General features: G+C 46.1%; 1 protein-coding gene across 4 annotated transcripts in view; it reads right to left on the bottom strand.

Moving 5' to 3' along the window:
• Positions 1-20,160, bottom strand: part of TRIM67 (tripartite motif containing 67) — a 38,809-nt gene extending 18,649 nt beyond the window's left edge. For 3 of the 4 annotated variants that reach the window (XM_052805861.1, XM_052805864.1, XM_052805866.1), the window contains exons 1-5: positions 19,096-20,160; positions 13,284-13,379; positions 9,196-9,318; positions 7,779-7,889; positions 5,357-5,510 (exon numbers count right to left, since the gene is read on the bottom strand). In XM_052805861.1, the coding sequence (XP_052661821.1) occupies positions 5,357-5,510; positions 7,779-7,889; positions 9,196-9,318; positions 13,284-13,379; positions 19,096-20,034 (1,423 nt within the window). In that variant the 5' untranslated portion in view covers positions 20,035-20,160. Of the gene's footprint in view, positions 1-5,350; positions 5,511-7,778; positions 7,890-9,195; positions 9,319-13,283; positions 13,380-19,095 lie in introns of all 4 variants that reach the window. The other variant, XM_052805865.1, reaches the window with a different exon arrangement.
• Positions 20,161-21,352: the final 1,192 nt, after the last annotated feature.

The raw sequence follows: 21,352 nt of genomic DNA, 5'->3' as shown, positions 1-21,352 counted from the left end.
GTTCGGGATAATTTCTGCAGAGCTCGACTGTGTCTTACAAGGAGCTGAGTTCTCTGAGCATTCATTGACTTAGCTCTTAACAATGTCAGTTTGCTCTTCTTTTATCTACTCTGCTTTGAGCCTCTAGTTTATTTTCCTCCGTCTGCATGAAAGCTAAGCCCTTGAGCTGTTCCTTTCGTCCTATTTTACCTCTCCAGATAAAAGAGGACTGTTTGCGTTTTGTGTGCCAAGTAGTCTGTGAGAAAATGGATGCTACCGTGTGACGGGGCTAAGGCTTCACCCCCACTTTGGAAGTGACACAAAAGTCAACATCACACTTGTGATAAACAGTGCAGAAGGTACTGCGGCTTTCCGCTGGCATTATCCATCACTGCAGTGAATGCAGATGGTTGGTAGCCCAGAAGAATGACTGTGGTCTGAAACAAAAGAGCTTTATAAATTAGGTCTTGAAGGTTTTTCTGCAAAAAGAGCCTTGTTCCTTTTCCCTGATATTTAAGGATGATTCAGAGGGTGTCATAAATAAAAACCTACTTGTTTTTTCACATGGAAAGTTCAGACTTTTCTCTAGGAGAAACTGTGTCTAGAGAAGTAACAGAAATGTGACATTGCAAGAGTCAAAAACCTGAAAACGAGGAATTCAGAGGTAATGGGATTTTTTAAGTGAACCATTTTAAGTTCAGGGTTTTGTCTGCGTTTGTTAGCCTGTGTATTTCCAGTGATTGATGAGCCCAGGAGAAGACAGGGCTGTATCAGCCATCCACACTCCTGTCACTTTAGCAAACTGGTTAACCCTCTCAGGAGGCATTTGCCGGGACCTCCCCACTTCCGAGACTCCCCCTGGCAAAACTGGATGAAAACCCAATTCCTGAAGTTTACCAAGTGGAAAATAGACAACACCCCCTCACCTCTGAATAAACTGCTAACGACTCCAACCCCCTGCAAAAATCTAGGAACACTGACAGGAGGCTTTCAGGGACGGTTCAAGTAATGCACAATGCTATTAAAAAAAGAGCAGAATTTTGGGGGGAGAGTAAGTGTTTTATGAGTCCCTTTTAATTATGGAAACAGGAATGCCATCTAGGATTAGAATATGTTTTCATACGGTAAAGTGCTGTTGTTCCCACTTCCCGTGTGAATTTTGGTCCTATGTGTGAGAGTCATGCATACTATGGGGAACTGCCTGGGCTTCTTTACTGTGTCACTGGAAAAAACCTGAAGTTTTTCTGAGTAACCCTTATGAGCCTCCCTACTCCCTTTGAGCCAGCCTGTGGCCTGAACCGCACAACCTACAGTAGCTGAAGGAGAGGTGAGAAGCTCCCGCCAAGCAGCTGAGCAGCTTTGCTGGAGGATGCTCGCTGCGCCTGCCCTCCTGCCTCCTCCCCTGGACGCGGATGGGCAGAGATTTGCCTTGATCTCAGATTCCCTCTGGGAGGAGAAAAGGTGAATGCTTGTTTAAAAGTCATAGGAAAGTGCAAAGCGAGTTGAATAATCGGGATGCTGGGATATACTTCACTGTGAAGAGCAATGAGCCAGGACCAAGAAAAGAAAAATACAGGCTAAGTGTCAGAAAGAAGACTCAGATGTTAAATTACAGTGCTGTCCCACTTCTTGTTCAACTTGAAGTCCTCTAGAGAGTTTTTGAAGGAAAAGATTAAAAATATAAAGGGAGAAATGATACTGCATTGGCACAGCAAGACCTATTAATGAGTCTGAACGATGTCCTGCTATTTTAAAAGCACTTCACGCAGGTCACACTTAGCTAAAAAATGTGATACTGATGCCTCATGTCAACTCAGCAGTTTCAAAACCACATTGCTCAACATATCTCACAGCTGATCTCCTCTCAGGGTAGAGTAGGGCTGCTCTAAGATGTTGTCTGTCATTTGTCCTCTTGACAAGCAAGTTGTGCGGTGATGACCTCCACCTTCCTGAATTAATTTTTAAAGGACTAAATGCGGTGAAAGAATGGGACCCTCAGAAACATGAAAACTTTGACCTCCTCCAAAACTGCAGCACGGCCCGGTAATAGCCTGAGTTGCTGCTGTAGCAAGTGCCCTACAAACAGTGTTATCGAGAGAGAAGGAAGGAGCCCAGGCAAAGACCCGGGCCCATGATGCAGAGCAGAGAGAACCAGGGATAAAGCCTACAATGAAATGGTTACTCTTTCATTATCAGGGCCGTGCAGCTCACAGCTGGAGAAGCAGAGAAGATTTGCGGCAGGAGATGTGTCTGGGGAATCTTCATGGACTGGTTTGCAGAAGAGGGAAGGAGTCACTCCTGACAAGGCATATGCGTGAGTATTCAGAGGTGGTACAGAAAAGTAAAGAGTAGGTGTATTTTTTCCTATTTTGTATCTAATCTCCATTTTACAACAAATGAAGATTATATGACAGTTCCAGCTGTTTGAACAAAACACACCTGGAACACATATTTGCCTGTGCCCATAGCTTGAACTGAGGAAATGTGATGTATACATTGAGCCAGTCATCAAAAAGGACAGGAATTTTGTGCCAAGGCACTCAGAAAAAGCAATAGAGAGAAGAAAACACAGACAGAGGAAAGGCATCTGGGAAAGCTCAAAATGCCAGCAATTACTAGAGCTGTGCACATGTCTCAGCAAGTCAGCTAGCCTGGGGAGTGTAGGACTCTTGCCAAAGGGCTATCAATGAGACCCTTTGGTCAACATGACTGCTTAGCATTACTTCTGCACCTATCACATTTCTGCACATTTAATTTGTTACCAAATTGCTTTTTCTTTCTGTAAAAAGAAAAAGCACCCCCTGATCTTTATTTATTGAGACGAGCTTTAGATATGGGCTTATAGAGAGTCCACCAGTAAGGTATATGAACAAGTCATCTAAGCAAATGTAATGTGATTTGTTCTCGTTTTCATTCCTCTTTGTCTAACACAGTGAATCAATGTTTACTTACAAGCATGCTTTCACTCTAAATGACCCATGCAAGCTCACTGAGGTTGAATGAGGCCAGAGTTTGAAAAAAAAAATAGAAATTCAGTCATGCACTAAGCATCGATAACAACAGTACAGACCTTAAATTGCAAAGCTTTTGGAACAAAAATACTGGCAGTTGGAAAAGCCACACTGGTCCTATTCTTCTAGGTTTCCCCAAAACTCCCTTTACAGATCGTCTCTGATGTCTTTAATGCATCTACTCTTGTCAGATCAAGCAGCATAATGACTTAGCAACATTCCCCTCAACACCAACATTTGGCAAAGATTGATGACTTGCTGGTGCGCTGGGGTAGGTAGGATTGGAGAAAGAGGAGCAGATGTGAAGAGACACATAGATTTTTCTTTGTGAAATTGGAGGCTCAGAAATACGCAAGTCCTGATGGTGATAAAGAGCAAAACATCACCCTGCAACACCAGCTTCTCCTCACAGTCAGCAAAGTGATGTTCCCAGTAAGTCTGGGTGCTCGCTGCTGAAATGCCGAGTTGCTTACTCTGTGGTACCTGTATTTCTAGATGCAAGACCACTATGCATGAGAAGATAATGCAGAGCTGGTTGAAGTCATAGAAGTAAAATTTCAGACAAAAGATGCCAAAGTGTCAGACTGAGCAGTTTAAATGCAAATAGATTCGCTGTCATAAACTGAAAAACATAAATACACCTCTATGTACTAAACGATCCTCAATACCTATGAATGTTAGCTTGGGAGCAGTCGGTAGCTTGTTCTGCTTGGGCACACAGGGGTGCGAGGGGGGAATAATGCCATCCCTTATGCACCTTCAGGAATGCTGGCCAGGTTAATGCCATTTCCACCACTCCTTGCATGGTGTGTACATGGTCACGCCAGTTGTGCTGACCAACCTGATGGGACATGCAACAGGTAGTCCCTGGTCAAGGCCAAGGCAGCTGAAGGAAAAGCCCCTCCTGAGGACTAACTGTTAAGGTGCCTCTGGGGAGCAAAGCCCCAGGGTGTTTGTAAGCTCTATGCAGGTTTGTGCAAAAGCAGTCCCGTCCTCTTCTCTGCTCCTCAGACTGTGTCTAGCTCAGTACCAGAGCTTCACTGCAATCGTATGATAAATGAGAGTGTAGCAGACAGCACTATCTTTCGTAAAGCTCCAGTGAATCTGGCTCAATTAAAGTCTCCTAAGTCTTCAAGCTTAAAGCCAGATGAATGTCCAAAAGCCAAATACCTAAGCTGCTCTCACCTCAAGTGACCTGTGGTTAATTAGCAATCTAAGTGGATAGTTTAACTAAAATTTTGGAAATGGTTTGGGAAGGAGAGTGGTGGAAGATTAGTATTAAATATATTTAACAACAAATATGGCCAGTATTAAACATAAACTGATTTAAAAAGACAAGTGCAGACAGTATTTGGAGAAGTTTTATCAGTGATACTCTTTCTCCTTGACTCCGCTTTCCTGGCTGTCAACATTTCAAAGGAGCAGTTCACAGGTGGTTTTTGAGTAACTTTAACACAGCCCATTTATGCCAAGATGCAAACCACTCTTGGTGAGCAGACTTTGGCCTTTAACTGTTTATCCATTGTTTCTCCACATATTTACCTGCCAAATTATCCACCCTAATTACTTCATCTTGGGTCTCTTAGGTTCAGAATTAGGCCCAGAGAGAACAGATAAACTGAACAGAAATCTTTATGCTTGCTTGGAGTCAAAAAAAAGCACATCTGATACCACAACGCAATTATCCTTAACTTGTTCATTGACTTCTGGCAGCCTCTACCCTGTCACCCACATGTATAATTAAGGATTGAATCACCACTGAGGGAAGCTAATGGCATCCATCATTCCCAGGGACCACAGTGGCCTTCAAATCTAGCTGGTCTCTGGAACTATCTAATTCTGATGCAGTTCTCATCCTGCTCCATATAAACGAAGCTCATTACAAGCGCATGATGTTAATAATTTTTTTGCCAATGGCATCCACTGTTCATCATTCAGATACCTGGAATCAAGGAAGGGTATAGCCATGGAGCTCCTTTCCCCTTGTGAGTGTGTGTGTGTGTGTGTGTGTTTACAATTAGCCATGTTAAATCTAGGAATACTGTAAAATGGCATAAAGTTTCATGCAGCTAATGTCTTTTTAATCTTCAAAGTTGATAGATAGCCCTACTCTGAAGAATGTATCTTTTCAAATCTTTAACTGCACCGGGTGTCTCTGTCTGAGCTTCTTCAGGTCACTGCATGTGAAGTGAGCACACCCTTCTAGGAAACACCCAGTAATCTGAATTTGCTTGAAAATCTTTTAAAACTATCCAGCAATTTCAAGTCATTCCTCTTTCCTCCCTCCATGCCCCTGTCCCTCCCAGCATTGTTTCAACACATGCACAAAAAACAGAAAAAAGAAAATCATAAAAGCTCACCCCTACATTTCATCTGAATAAAATCCAGCTGGTGAATCGACTGCAGTAAAGGTTCGCTATCCAGAGTCAAGTCAAACTCAGCAGACACTTTTGGCTCCAAGGCTCCTTTGACCCACTGTTCCTGAGATACCTGAACACGCTTGATTAAAGCATCCGAAATCTGAAAGAGAGTATCAGGCTTATAACGAAATGGCAGATGCACACATTAAAAGTGACAGAACGCCTGTGAGATACAGCACAAAGAAAGCAGAAATATGAAAGCACAACAGCTGAGATGGGATCTGGTCGTTTTGGGGTGAGGTCCATTTATGTTGCATCCTTTCATCCTGTCTTTTCAAAACAAATCTCATCCTGGGGTAGGAAAGTAAAAATCTCATTTATAAAGCCTGTTAAGATGATGTTACATATCGTGCCTCTGAATGCCACCTATACTTCTGCATTCTGTTCTCTGACCTGCACAGTTTTGCTCTCCTGTTTAAAAAGCAGTTGCACAAAGAGAGGTTTAAATGTTAGAGCATCTCTCTGTTCAGCAGAGATGATTCAGTGGATGAAAGCTGAAAGGAATAAAAAAATCAAATGGGAAGAAAGGTGTGTATTTCTCACAGTGAGGGTGCTAAGTTGTCAGATTTTTGAAGAATATCATGGATTTTCTATCATTATATCAGAACTGAATTTCATTTTTAAAGTGTTGCTCTAGCTCAGCCCACAGACAATTAGGCCAAAAGTCAGACTAAGATGATTGCAATGGACTCTTCTAAAAGTGAAATCCTGGCTCTGTGGATGGAAATCAATGAACTCAGCTGTCCCTGAGTTCAGTGAAGCTGCCATTCGGATATCTGGAGTCCCTCCCAGTGAGCTTCCTGGAAGTCACAGGGAGCAGAATTATCTTCTGGATAGGTTAGAGAGAGTTTTTCTTTACTGCAGGAGTTCAGATACCTTTTCTCATTACTGTTACTGGAAGACACTCCTGTCTAAGTGCCTGCATCAACAGCTCCTAATCAGTCTGTGCAGTAAGTGGAGGAGCATCTCATAGCCTTCCTACGACCTTGGAGTCACTTACTGGGATACTGGATCCCTTGGTTGTGTTTCAGTGTCCTGGCTGCAGGAGTAGTTGCTCTAACTAATGCAGTGCCTCAGTGTTTGCTGGTTGCCTTGAAAGCATCATTAGATAAACCAGGAAAGGGTAAAAACAGAAGTATTTTTTAATAAAAGGTTACTGCAAAGAATGAAGCCACAAAGGTTACAGGAACTAGATGATCTTTAAGGTCCCTTCCAACCCAAACCATTCTGTGATTGTATGAAAAGCAAGCTGAAATGAAAGCAAAGGATGTATCTAGCTAGCATGTAGATAAGACCTAAAGATTTCATTTGTCCTGCAGTATCCAACCGACAGCCTGCTAAAACCTGTGTAGTCTTGAGATTAATATACACCACACATTCCCCACTCTCGCTTGAGACCAGACGTGACAGTAACAATCAATCTGGAGTGCTAATAGATTTAAGTTGGCTAATTCTTATCCTGTTTTTTAGGGATGCTGTGACAGCCCCCTGATACTCATGCATTCATGTGTGCAGCGTGCCCTGTTCAGCTGACAGCCACGCAGATCATTTTGTTTGATGTGCCTTTCTTCTTAGGCAATTAATAAGGCAACAAAACTAACAGGGCAAAATAAAATAATTAATACAAATAATAGAATTAATTAGGCAAAAGAATTAATTGGATAATAAAACTGTTATGTTTTACCTCATCAATAGACACTTTCACTGCTTGTACCTAAGAAACAATATGCTGCAAATTAAGGCAATTGTTGGCTAGGCCATATTTTGCAAAGACAGGGTACCTGGATCCTCCAGCTACAAGTCTTGTAGCCCTGTAAGGTGCAACAACCCCACTGATGCAAAGCTACACACAAGCTCTTAAGGCTGGATTTCCTCACAGGGGAGATGCGGAAAGGACTCTTTCACATGGGAAAGAGTAATGCAAAGGGGAGAAGCAAAGAGGGGCAGAAGTACTACTCTGGTGAGTCATAGACCTTTCCAAATTGACCAGAGAGCTCTGTGAAGCCCTGTGTTGGTTTTCTCAGAGGAGAATAAAATAATATTCTGCAGAAAGTTATCATTAACTGCATAGCACCTCTCTTTCAGCCCAGAAGGAAGGGCTGGCAAGAGGAAAGATGTCAGCAGTCAGGGAAGTGGTGTGACCGCTAACTCCACACCTCGGTCAGAGTGCGGCTGTTCAAAGCCGTCCCTTCACTGGGACATTCATGCAGTCACCAGACTATCATCTGAGCTTTTAGACAGTACTAACAGGAGGTAAGGTGAACCTGCCTCGGAGGTGGGAGAGGCTAATTAGCAAAGCTACCCGTTTTTAGATTTAACTTTGACGTCTTGTCTTTTTTTTCCCCCAGAACATCGGAAAGAAAAATACCTGTAAAAACCCAGAGGGATCATTTTCTTTGATAACTTCTAGGCAGTACTCCATAAGACCTGTTGACTGGCGTAGCTTCAGTGTACAGTGATTTATCTGGTCCCAAACAACCTGGAAAACAAGCATCAGTACAGTTCTGATGACTGCCTCAGCTTACAGTGAATTGTGTAAGATTATTTCAGAAGAGACAACAAATGGAAAAGTGTGTTAAAGCTATGCTTAATTTAGCTGCCATATGGCCATTGCCATATCTCCATCAGCTACACTCACTTGCTCTGTATTGTAAATACCGATAATTAGCTTGGCAAAATGTTGTGCACAGGGAATCTCAATTTTCAGAGCAGATTAATTGCTCAAAGATCAGACTTGCTTGGGGCAGAAAGAGCACAGAACATATTTCTGCATTTGCCGTATTCACATTTACAATCACACTTTCACTAAAATCTGAGCTTTTAAAAAATCCTTCACTTCAAAAGGCAAATATAGAGGATAACTGCAGGAGTGGTTTCTTGCAGATTATACTCTACCATTCTCTTCACAACTCACCACTGATCCTGCTCTGCTTAAGAACGCATTGCTGGGATTAAGAAATAAAAAAGCTGCATCTCATTTTTCCACATTTTGGACTTGATTCTGCTGCCACAAGGCTGTAGACTAGGCTGAATAGCACTGTGTTTGACAGCACAACTCCTGAGGTACAACAGCCTAACAGGAATAAACTGCAGGATTAGCTGTGCTGTTAGCAGTTATGTCCTAAGTATTGGTTCTTGTTAAGCAGGGGGGGGGGGGGGGCGGTTTAAATGCTGATCTCAGGTAGATTTTATTCATTGTTTGCCATAGGTATTTCACTTCAATTGTTCCTTCCGTCTTAGGTACTATTAATGTTACTGGCACTATAATATCTCAAAATCACATATGCAGTTCAATATTTCAAGAAATGTGTCTATTTAAATATTTCTTGACTGCCACTTTGTTGAACCATTTATAGCTTTCTTCTCCCCACCTCCCTTTACTGCATTTCTTTAGTATCTTTTGAGTGGCACACGGATTTCTGGAGGTGGTTTGCCTGAATTTCAAAGGTTTGAAGAGACACCAAAATCCCAACCTTTTACCTGGGCAGAAGGTCCCAGAATCGAAACCACACACAGGTTTCACTGATAAGCACCTCTCAAAAGACAGCCCCAAACTATCAGATAAATAAAGGCTGGTGGCCTGATTCAACAAACTGCTGAAGTATATGCCTCATTTTAAGTGTATAAGCACAGTTCCACTAAACTGCTGAACTGGAACCTGTGAAAGGACTTCAGGATTTGGTCACGAGGAATCTTCATGGTGTAAAGGGCTGGGGACTTGACAAAATGCACGGAAACACAGGTATCAGCAGCAGCCGTGCTCAGCTGATGAGAGCTGTGCTCACCTTCAGCTTGTGCTCACGTTCTTTGGTCACCTTTGTGAGCAGTTTTGCCTTCTGTCGTGTTAACGCATCAACCAAGGCATCACACTGAGCGACAAGGCAGGCTTCATAATCCAACCCATTCTCCTAGAAGAAGGTGAGAGTCATACTCATCAAAGAAAGCATACTTTACAGCTTAAGCTATTGCTCATTCTTACCTGTTTTTCTATTCAGAAAAGATTTCCTTTCAAGACCTCGGCATTTCTGTGCCTTTCTGATTTCATTATAGCTGTGCCAGTAATAGCTGCATGCTATAAAATGAAACAGAAAGATGCTGTGCCACAAATGGGCTTATTTAAAACCTTGATTTACTGGCACTTTCCGGACAACAGATGTAGTACAACATAATATAAAAGCTAAACCTAACATACACACTGAATATATATACATAAGAGCATTCAGCCCCATTCTGGTTTAATTATCCCACTGTAGCAACTTTGAAATCGCTGGCCCTACACCATGGCAATTAGAACAGAATTATGGACCAGAATCTAGTCTACAGGCTTATTACAAGGAAATTAATCAGGTACAAAGCGCTGAGATTTGTGTATTGTGTCAAGTACTTTTTAAAAAATAGCTAGCACTTGGCAGTGGAGACATGTATTTGATTAGCTTTAAAAAAAAACAAAAAAACATGGCAGTTTTTTATTTGCATTGTGGTAAAACTCTCTGCTAGGCAAAGGCCAGCATGTGAGGTATACAACACTGAGCCTTGCGTAGGGCCTGGGTATCACTTCGCATTACCAATGGGGTAGGACAAACCATGCTACCACAGAATCCCATGCAGCTGTAGAAACCCGGGCAGATGGTACTACAAGATCCTGGGGACGGCTTGCTCTGGCCATAGAACTGATGCTGTAGCACCCGTTCAGAGGGAGGCTCTCCCTCGCTTCCTCTTCTCGTGAGACTAGAAGAAGAGGAAAGCTTTCAAGCTCCTCTTTCGAGGAGATGTTCAGTTGTCCTGTCAGCTTTCCTCCCAAATACCCCAATGAAAAAAAAAAAGCGCAGCATTAAATGTGAGAAGATTTTAAACAAGTGCTGAAGAAGAAGCATCTTTGTGGTAAACCACCACAGGCCCCTAACTCATTTCTATCTCTTGGCTCTTTTGTTTATGTTTTTCTCTTCTTTTCTGTTCATTTGCTTTGTCTTCATTCTTTTGCGAGTAAAATTTTCAGCACTGTATCCCCTTCCCTCACTGCAATCCACCCATCCCTTTCTCCAGCTGAGGGATGCAGGGTCACCCTTCCCCAAAAGGCCCCCACCGCAGTCCTAGACCTGTCAGCAAGATGTGGGGGGGGAGAGACACCAAACAGCCCAGTTACTCTTCACAGGTTTGTCTTACACTCCTCCTGTTTGCATCTCTCCCTCCTCGGCTTATATCACACCCGACTCCCCCTTAAGCCGGTTTCCATCCAGCTACTCTTGAAGGGCTGGTTTGTGTAAAGAGCCTGAATCAGTCGATGGCTATAGCACATCATTTCTCTCCTCATTTTCTGTTCACGTGTCAAACAGGGTGTTTGGCGATATGCCTCTTTCAAGTGAGAAAGGATGAAATTGTTACAGCAGATGGGAAAATGTGAAAATCAGATAGTGACAGCAACAAGGAGGAGCAAGGAAGCAACAGGGGCAATGAGGAACAGGCAGTTTCCGAAAAGAAGAGACCAAGAGATTTAAGTGTGACCTCAGAAAGGAGAAGGGAAGGAAAAGAGAGGGCGAAACAACAGATCTGCAAAGCAGGGAAAAGAAATGTAGATTATAAATTTGCAAAGTGCCCCAGGCTAGAGAAAAGCACAGCTCCTGGTAGCTGCGGCAAACTCAGCGAGGAGACAAAGAGTGCAGATGGCTGTCTGGTCTGCTGTGCATTGAGACAGGATAATAAAATGTACATATTGCTCACTCCTTTGTATAAACATACATTTTAAAGACATTTTTGCTGAGGGGTAAATGTCTGTACGTGTGTGTGGCAACCACCATAAGACTTCTATTAGAAATAACCTGCTCTGAGATACATGGTTCTGGGTACGAATCTACGCACAAAGGCTACATCTATCCCCCCCCAAATAACAGTCCAAGAACTATTTTTTCGGTCCAGATGCCAAAAGGCACAGACCAGCTCACGGCACATCTAAACTCTTCTCCCTCAAATAGCGTGGCTGTACCAAACCAGCCTACCAGGAGTATTCCCTGGTATGTGCTATCATCAAATGCTGCTTGAGCATCACCTGGGAAGAGTGCAATTTGTCATGGGAGAAAACTATGCCAGGGAGCTCATTAAGGGTTAAAGTGTGGGGGTGATCGCCTCAGAGCTGTGCCCCAGCCTTCTACTTTTACTTAGGAATACATATGCAGCGGATTAGTCCTGCTGTTTTGGTTTGCTGAGATTTGATGTCCTCACTCAGACTCAAGACGGAGACTGGCTCAACATGTGAGGGTCAGATTCAGCTTTGTGCCCAGACATGCCTTAATGTTAGGGGGTGACTGCTGGATACAATTTCCTCTCTGAGTTCTCCTCTAGCATTTTAAGCAATGAGCAGCATCAAATAAATGGTTTGGTCTTTTGATCTAATTGTAGCAGCTCCCTTATGCAGAGCAATTTGGCAGTGATTTTGTTGAAACACATTAAAGGATTTGACAGCATAGTCATAAATAGTTGTAATAGGCCACCTTTAGGTTTCAGGAGGGAAAACTACATTTTTAATGGAGCTAGGTGACTCAAGAAAAGATTGGTGATGATAGACTACTGTTTTGGATGAGTTATCCCATCCTAAAATAGCTGTTCATACCCATAGGAAGAATTGCTCTCTAGAGGTGTCTCTTGTCCTTGGACAAGGAAAGAAGCCTAAATGACTGGGTTAGATGAGCTACATAACTTTTAAATAGGTAAAGTCAGCTGAGAGAAACCTCACACTGTGTCCAAAACACGGCACGTGACAGGTGCCGGTTGGTGGCTTTGTACTCGTTTTTTTCAGTTAGATGTGCTTTTTTTTACCAGTTTCTCAGTCTTGGCTTGTTCCCTTCCCCACGTGGCCACAGAAGACTGTGAGGGTGGGTAGCTACGCTGCCCTGGGGCAACCTGAGAGCTTGGGCACCATTTGTGATACGAGTTCATCACCTGGAGTGTTAAGTGGAGTGTTTTAATGATTTTATGCTAAACTAAATACAGATTTTTGAACTCCTGCTTTGGCTTTCTGTTACTAACAGGCACAGGACTTGCTTGTTGATGGAAGATGAGCAAGCAGCAGAGCGGGCATATCGTAGAGCAGATGATGCATATCCCACAGAAAACCCACCGCCGCAGAGCATCGCTGCTGCGGATAACAAGTGTCCCCTCCCAGGCACCGTGCGGCTCAAACTGCGGCGGCACATTTCCAGCCACACTCTGCAGGATGAGAAGGACCTTGAGGATCATCTGACCTCCAGCACTGACGAGTCTAAATTTGGTTGAAAATGGGACTTGGTTTGTTTTGGGTTTGTGCCCTCAATTATGGCACTCACCGTGAGCTCCTTTTCTGACTATTAAAGCTGGGCAATTACAGGCATGAAAATATCTTCTGCTTCCATAAACGACCACACTGATTTAGCAGCATTTGTTTCTTCTTCTTTTTTTCTACTTCCTACAAATACTCTAATAAGCAGGTCGACTGGATTTTGTCCAGAAACAAGTACATTTTTAGAAAATGTAAGATGAAAAACAAGTAGTAAATTCTGAATGTGTTAAAATGAGAACTTATCCTAAATGCCCAATTCAAGCAATTGCAGTCAGGAAGGAGCCCAGAAGCATGACCGATGGATTCAATCAAATACTAATCAACACAGCTCAGATGTCCAGTATTGAGTATCAGCTTCTCGCAACAAACAGCAAACAATCTAGAAGCTCAGAGGGGCTTGCAGGCATTATTTGATGAATAATTTTGCCTAGCAAATCCATTCAAGAAAGGTTAGATGATTCCAGGAAAGATGAGAATAGCAGAGGAGACAAAGTCATCAAATAAATTATTCACTCGGTTCTATTGATTACTGTATTATCAAAACAGCTAATATTCTACAGTTACCTGGATCTGCTGCAATAAATTTTTCAGCTGAACCAAAAATTCTTTAGCTTCCTTTGCTTTATCTGAAACACCATTTAAAGCCTGAGACAGCTGTGCCTGCAAGGAAAAAAAGAAGGAAAAAAAGGAAAAATTAGAGATAAAATGCAAATGTGTTTCTTACTAATCCCTGGGTTTGATGATTAATAGTGTGCTAAAAGGCTTACTTGCTGTCACATGTGTTCTTACACGCACAGTGTTTGTGCTAGAAAAGAATAGTTAAGATTTTAATGGTAATAAGATTTAATAAAGGTGAAATATGCATGTGGGGGCAGTCAAGTATTGTGTCTGCACATTCCACTTTATTGCAGTGACTTGGTAAGTCAAAATACCTTTTTATAAGACAGCTACCCCCGTATATAAGGAGATAACAGTCTCACACTTACACAGTAGCATCTGTCATGCTGAAAAATCCCCCAGTGCTTTCCAAAATGGTACTTTTTTTTTTTCACCAAAGCCTGAATTCTTTATAAATGTGGTAGATCCTACCAAACCTGAGATACACTAGGACTTCAAAGACAAATCTGCATTTTCAGACTTCATAGTAATATCCCTTTGGGGCTCCAGTTTCCCGTGCTCTAACCCAACAAAAGGGTGAATATTTCTGGAAAAGCTGGAAAAAACCCTTCCTCTAACTCTGGACTGGTGAGACATATGGAATATGTCTTTTCTAAGTCCACACTGAACACCTAACCTCCCCTTTCCTCAGCCGGCACCTGAGATCTCTAAACCAAACCAGAAGCTTCTCGATGACTTCCAGGATGGGAAGGGAACGGCTGTTCTGCCCCCAGCAGACCAAGAACCGCCATGGTCTGACCGGAGCAGCCCCGGCACAACTTCCCTGGAAGTCTGACTGGAATTACAGAAACCATACTGCCCTGCTTGTCAGCCCATGGCAAGCCTGGATCCAGCATTACTTCTCTGTGCAGACAAAATGCAGAGCAACCGGGTAAGTCCCATCGTTGAGTGCTGCAGGTTAGACACTCTCTTTGTGGGTCTACCCCTCAAGTGGACTTGGCAACTACCGATTGCTGACGTCCAGTTAATTATCCTCACCAAACAGATATGACAGCTGACATCAGGAAATGGAAGATTAAGTATCTTTGCTAACGTCAGGCTTTCAGAAGGTTGCCATCTCTTGTTTCCTTAGGACTAGAGTGTGCCATGAGACAGAGCCTTGTATGTAGGAAGGCACAAAGGTTATGAGCCTCTAAGAGGAGACCTAATTGAAATTCAGTAAGCCACCGCTCATTCTCTGCTTCCCTCTTGCTCCTGGAGGGACGTAAATTACTGCATCCCTGAAAAGGGCACAGCTCGCTTCTTCAGGCTGCCCAAGTTTTGAGCTTACCTCCTGCCTGAACATCTCCGACTCATCCTCCCCTTGTGCTCACCCGTTCGTGCAGGACAGCAAAGAGCAGACCCTGGCAGCTCCTCGTGGGCAATTCACAGCCCAGCTTGGAGGCAGGCTGCCTTACACAGGCAGAGGCACTGCCTAAACCCCACATGGCTCTGCGGGAAGTGGGTACAAACCCTGACCAGGAGCTTGGACTGAATTATACAGAAAGAAGCCACCCTAGGTTTTTTTTCCTCATATTCACACAAACTTTTTCCTTTTAGCCCAGTTGTAGGTATTACATTAATGCTAAATTTGGAAATAAAATATGCTTTTCTACAGCTCATTTGTAACAAATGTAGTGGTAAGACACATTACTGTGTATGTTTCTCAGTATTTGAATATTTAGTATTGTCCTACACAAACTCTTGCCACTGATTCCGCCAGATCAGACAATCAGGGCTTCAGATCAGCTGTCCATGGGCTGATCATGGTTGCTGGAGTTTAAAGCCCACCCTTTTTGATCGCACTTTCTGCTCCATCCACAAGGCGCATGTGAGCCTTTGGTTTGTCAAGCTGACGCAGGACAATGTGGAAGCGGCATATGACCCAGTGGCTGGGAAGGAAGCGAGAAAGAAATAGGTGGCAAAAGCATGGTATGCTCTGCCATTGACTGGCCCAACCAAATTGTCCCAGGGAGGCAAGGGCTCCTTTCTTTCAAATCAAAACCAATGGTTGGTTCCCACAGAAGTAAAATTTGCGCTTTTCCAACATCTGCCCTGGCTCTCAAATCATCTCAAAGTGCATTTCACCAGATAAGAGGAGCCAAAAGCTGTATGTGGGCATCACAGCAGCCATAGAAAACTGAATCACCGCAGACGAATTGTAACCCACATATGTACCGATGGCAATTAGCACAGTCACTCCTGGCTCCTGGCACGCTCCCATTGCAAAGGGCTGCAATAGAAACTCAATGACGTCATTGTTTAAAGGGCTCGTGAGCGAATTGCCAGGTTCATTAAAACCTGTGGTTGCATTAACGTGACTGCAGCGTGAAGCCGAGGAGAAGACCCCATCTCCATTTGTGAAAGCCACTTAGAGATAATAGCCTTGTTTTTCCAAGCATTTGTAAAAGATACCTTACAAAGCAGTGGAATTTAGTCATGCACTTCCCATTAAAATCAAATGAAGCTACATGACTAAGTCCTCAGTAAACCAACCAAGCCATAAAAAATGCCCTGTACACTCAGAGCAATCTTTCGTGGTGTAGAAATATTTACTGGAAGCCAAACTGAAATGTTATAAGCTCTGTTGACTGCGACAATTAATAACTCCTGACAAACGGTATTCTACCTGGCGTTATCCTTAATACCTGGTCTTGCAATCAATAATGTGGATGCGGGAGATGGATACCAAGTTTCTACTTATATCAAATCAGGAACAGGGAGATAACAAGGGTGAGTAATTAAACCCAGATGGCATGGAAGACCGATGCTTCCTTTGATTTAAAAAAATGAACCAGATAATGCCCACGTCCTTTTTCAACCGAACAGTTCATGCTCATTTAACTTGTTTTTCCTCTATCTCTCTTTAGCAGCAGATTAACTATTGATTAGATAATCTTGCCCTGGTGCTGAATTCTGAAACAGGCCACATGTTTTGGGGAACACAACTCTTTAGGCCTGCAAATAAAAGCAGGGATTTGGACTCCAACACTTGCCTTCAACCGCCTGCCTGCCTGCCCTTCAAAGACCCATCCAGCTGTGGGTTTTTTCAGAGTTTCGGTATATATATATGTATGTATATATATATGTATGTGTATATATATATATATATAACCATTTAGAATGGGCAGAGCTGAAATGTGTCCACCGTCATTCCTCGTATTGGTAGGTCAAAAGGCCTACCAACTTAAATTTGACAAGTGTTTCTGTTCTTGCTACGAAGACATAAAAGGACTTAACTTTGGTAGAAGACTTACACAGTTTTACTTAATAACCTTAAGGACTTCACTTTGGCAGATGACTTACACAGTTTTACTTAATAACCTTAAACTGCTGGTCCAGATGCACTTTGCATGTAAGTGAATGTAATAAAGTCCAGCTAAGTCAGTGGATTTTCACAGATTTATGCCATTGGGGCCCTGTTGTTATTTTACGCCAGTTTTAATCTCTCTGTAGGAGAAGTTACATACAGCAGCGTAATGGGGAACCTGCAGCCTTAACAGGGGCCAACCAGTCTAGTACAGCTTTCATGACAGCAGCACAGCTGAGGGGAAATGCACATTCCACGGCACGGTCTGCAGCACTGTACGGACAAGGTTATACACTCTAATTTGCCACTAGATCACATAAACCTTGCACTACGTTTGGCATGCCACTCAATGTAAGTAATCTATGGATTGGCCAAAGTAACTACAGGTACTAGACTTGTAGAAATTACTGTATACGAGAACTATTTCTACGCAGAAGTATCTAATTCCAAAACAATTTATCTGAACGAATGTGAGCTGATGATTTAGGCTGTCTGGCTATCTGGTTCCATTATATTTCTTTTCTGCCAAGCGCATTGTTTTGGGAAAAATAATATTCACAAGAGCACAATTTTAGAGTCCCCAAATTAGTTAATTTTGAGTATTTTTTTCTTTCGTTAGAATTTTCGCATTGATTGAGTGTGTAAATCAAGAGAAAAATCACATTCTGTGATACCTTATTCCCAGAAAAAAATGCAGTAAAAATACAAACCACCTGGGTATTGTTCGTCTTTTGACAATACTGGACAGTAGGAAAGAGAGAAGCTGACTGACTCTGATTACAGCGGAGTTTATCACATTGTTCAAAAAGGCATCAGTTTTAACTCAAAGTAGACCGTAATACAGCACAAGCTGGTGTCTCACGCTCTCCAAAACATCAGCCACACTTGAACAGTGAACTCAGTCCCTGCTCATTAAAATAATTCTGCTCCCAAGTGGATTCTGCCATTGGCATAAGCAGCAATAGCTGCAAATTTTGCAATCTGCTCCTTCTGGGCCAGGAGAACTTCTCCTCTGCACAAATACATTAGGGAGGAGATGGCTGAGCCCTTGGCAGAGCATTCAAACCGAAACACAGACTGAAGAAGTTTGTCTTTCTCAGATGGATGCCCCCAAGGGGCATCTTTTTTGAATCTTAAAATCAAAAGTCAATTTTTTGCCTTGCCAAATGTCTTGGCCTAGCTTGTGCTCAACCACTCCATGGCTGAGGGATGATGAGACCAGTTTTGATTTTGTCCTCTCCCACAGTGTCTGAAAGGCTCTCTCTGTGCTTCCCTTGCTGCTAACTGCAGCAGAGAGCGGGAAGAAGGGAACCCTGCGGCCAGCGCTTTTTGCTCAGCTTGGGGGGAAGTCCTTTCCCCCAGTACAGTGGGAAGCTCCAGAGGACTGCTCTCACCACTCAGGCATTAAAGTCCCCTCCGTACGTTCATATGTATTAACTAATCATTTTTCCAGGGTCCACTGTTCTTAGCAAGAAAGAGCTAACTTCACAGACTCTTTCAACTTCCAAGGTCATGTCTTGCTCTTTATTCAAATGGTTGCAAAGTCTTATTTTTAACAAGGAGAGCATGGCCAAGTGAGCCAGCAGCTCTACCAGACCTCAGTGACCCCCCCCCCGTGCAGCAATGTCGCTGGCTCCGATGTCCCCCGGGGGCTCCAGGAAGGGCTGCGGAGCATTGCTTGCAGGGAAGCCTGAATCGGACTGTGACATTATGTGAATCAGAAAAAGCTTCACTTATCCCCAGACCCCATCCATCCTACAACTCCTTACTCATCGTTGTGTCGTGAAGGTCCCTCCAGCCATCCCTCCTGGCCAATTTGGGAACTGAGTGGGAGGGAAGACCTCTTTGAGGGCCAGGAGACAACACAAGGTCCCAGGATCCTCCTTATCACGCTCGCCTGTCTAAAACCCTCGGGTGGCTCTGGGCCACTCTCCCTCACTGACACGTGGAGGACACGTAGGGGGTGGGAAATGGTTGTGGCAGCTTGCACTGGGCGAAAGGGAGGTGGCGAAGGGACGGAATGACCACCCTGTCTCCTCGCAGGCACCCGCGCGAGGACGGGATGGCCAAGGGCCCTGTGGAAGGCGAACAAGTTAGCGAGACGGACTCGCTAATTCCAAGCGTCTGCCTGAGGCCTGGCAGAGCCTGAGATTTGCTGGCTAAGGTGGGGCCAACGCGGGAGGGAGCCTGAGGGTCTTCTAACCCCGAGCAGAGGCTGCGGGGTCGCCGGGCAGTCGGGAAGGGCCGGCGAGCAAAGCGCCAAGGAGAAAAAAGCCTGGGAGGATGATGGACGTGAAGTAGCCCCCCGTCCCACGGCCTCCAGCCCGACGCCGGGGCGCTGGGCCCAAGAAATCCCCGGGGCCGAGCGTCGCCCCGGCTCCTCCTGGCGGGCCGAGGGGACTGACTCACCTTGTGCTGCTTCCACATGGCGCCCAGGGCCTTCACCTCGTGCTTGCCGTGCTTGCCCTCCTCCAGGCACTGGTAGCAGACGGGGCTGCGGCAGCTCACGCAGTACATGCTGTAGTTCTCCAGGTCGTGCTCGGCGCACGTCGGTACCTTCCGGCCGCCGCCGCCGCCCGCCCCTTTCCCGCCATCGCCGCCGCCGGGGGCGCCCGGCTGTCCGGGCGGCGGGACCAGGCGGTGCTTGGCGAAGGGCCCGCGGGCCGGGTGGCAGCGGAGCTGGCAGGCGGCACAGTACAGCACCTCGCACTGCTCGCAAAGCACCGCGGCCGGCTCGGCCGGGCTGCGGTCGCAGAGCTGGCACTTGGCGGCGGCGGCGGCGGCGCGGCCCTGCTGGTAGCGCTGCACGATGGCCTCCAGCAAGCGGTTGCGCTGGAAGCCGCGGAGGCCGCGCTGGTCCAGGGAAGCGCTCCGGTGGCACTGCGGGCAGGTGAGGGAGGAGCTGGCGGGGCCGGCGCCCCTCGGAGCCGCCGCCGCCGCCGCCGCTCCCGGGGGTGCCGGCACCAGCGGCAGCACCCGCACGCCGTTGGGGGACTTCAGGCTGGGGGTGTAGGAGCCGTAGCCGCTGTCGGTCTCGCTGTGCAGGCTCAGCTTGTCGGCGTGGTCCCCGCCGCCGCCGCCGCCGCCGCCGCCCGCCGCGCACTCCGAGTCCGGGCAGGCGGCGGAGCCCGCGGCGGCTCCCGGCCCCGGCCCCGGGGCGGCGGCGGCGGCTGCGGCGGGCGGCGGGGGTCCCCGCGGGTGGAGCAGGGGCGGCAGGTGCTGCTCGCTCTCCGGGGTCTGCACGGCGATGGTGCGGGCGCAGGGCAGGCAGACATTGTGCGAGCAGGGCAGGATGATGGGCTCCCGGAAGAGCGAACCGCACACCGGGCACTTCAGCTCCTCTTCCATGGCCGCGCGGCGCGGGGCTTTGTGTGAGGGGAGCGGGCGGGCTCAGGCGGGAGCTGCGGGGTGGCCGCCGGCTCCCCCCATCCCCCGCGCCGCCCGCCGCCGCCGGCTTCGCCTCGGGGCGCCGGGGAGAGGCCGGGAGGGCGGAGGGCCCCGCTCCCGCCGGTTCAGCACCCGCCGGGGCTAGACAGCTCCGGCCGGGGCCGGGGCCGGGGCCGGGGCCGGGGCCGGGGCCGGGGCCGGGGCCGGGGCCGGGGCCGGAGGGGCCGGGGCCGGAGGAGCCGCCCGGAGGCTGTTCGGGGCGAGGGAAGGGCTCCCTCAGGCCGGTGGCTCGGGCAGGGAGCGCGGTGGGGCTGTTTTAACGTTGGTGGCATAGAGTAATAATATATGGGGAAGGGAGGCGGGGGGCGGAGGGAGGGCAGGAGTGGGAAGGGGCGGGAGGAGCCCTCGCCAGCAAATAAGTGGTCGCTCTCTCTACGGCTGGGGACGGCGAAAACATTTTTTTAAAGGCTCGCCGTACAGCGATGTCTTTATAGGTTTAAATAAAGCCATTGTTTGGGTAGTGGATTGAAGGCAGGCGGGGTTTCGTCATCCCTTGTAGCCCTCTCCTCCCTCCCCCAGGAAAGGAGGACGCTTCCCAAAAAACTGAGAGCCTGCTTCTCCTTCGAGGAAAGGAGGACGCTTCCCGAAAACCTGAGAGCCCGCTTCTCCTTCGTATGGGTCTTACCGTGCTGGAGCAGAACCGAGACGCACAAAATGTCAGGCACTGTTAGAGGGAGGAATGGAAAAGGGGTTGAGAGAGAAGCGCCAAGGCCGGTTGCAAATGGGGCGGCTGGAAGGGAGGGAAGGGAGCAGCGAGCGGGGAGACGTGCCGCATCACCCCAGCTCGGAGCCGTGTAACCCCATCAGAAATTTGCTGCCAAGATAAATCAGGGATGACAGCTGAGAGTTTATGAACTGAAAATAACTGTCCTTAGAAGAAAGAAACCAGCAGTGGGAAGTCCCCCCGTCTGTTTTGTTTACTCTACATATGCTTAGCGTGGATGTAACAGTGGTTTATTTTCATAGTGAAGAGATTATGCATAAGAGTGATTTCACTGCTTCTTTCCTTTTTTTTTTTAAATTCGTCTATCTTGTTTAAAAGCCACTTCTGTATTAACTTCAGTTCCATAAGCAGATCTTAATTTTTTGTTTGTTTTAAAATGCGAGCTGGTTGTTTCAGAGCAGCTCTTTCAAAAATATAGAACTAACTGGTGTCAAATGAAGAAAAAAAGAAAAGCGAGAACATCTTAAAGGCATCCCCTCTCATCATAATGTTTCT

The sequence above is a fragment of the Harpia harpyja genome, chromosome 13, assembly GCF_026419915.1.
Source record: "Harpia harpyja isolate bHarHar1 chromosome 13, bHarHar1 primary haplotype, whole genome shotgun sequence".
Classification (NCBI taxonomy): Eukaryota; Metazoa; Chordata; class Aves; order Accipitriformes; family Accipitridae; genus Harpia; species Harpia harpyja.
Note: the sequence above shows the minus strand (reverse complement) of the source record. Positions and strands in the feature narration are given on the sequence as shown.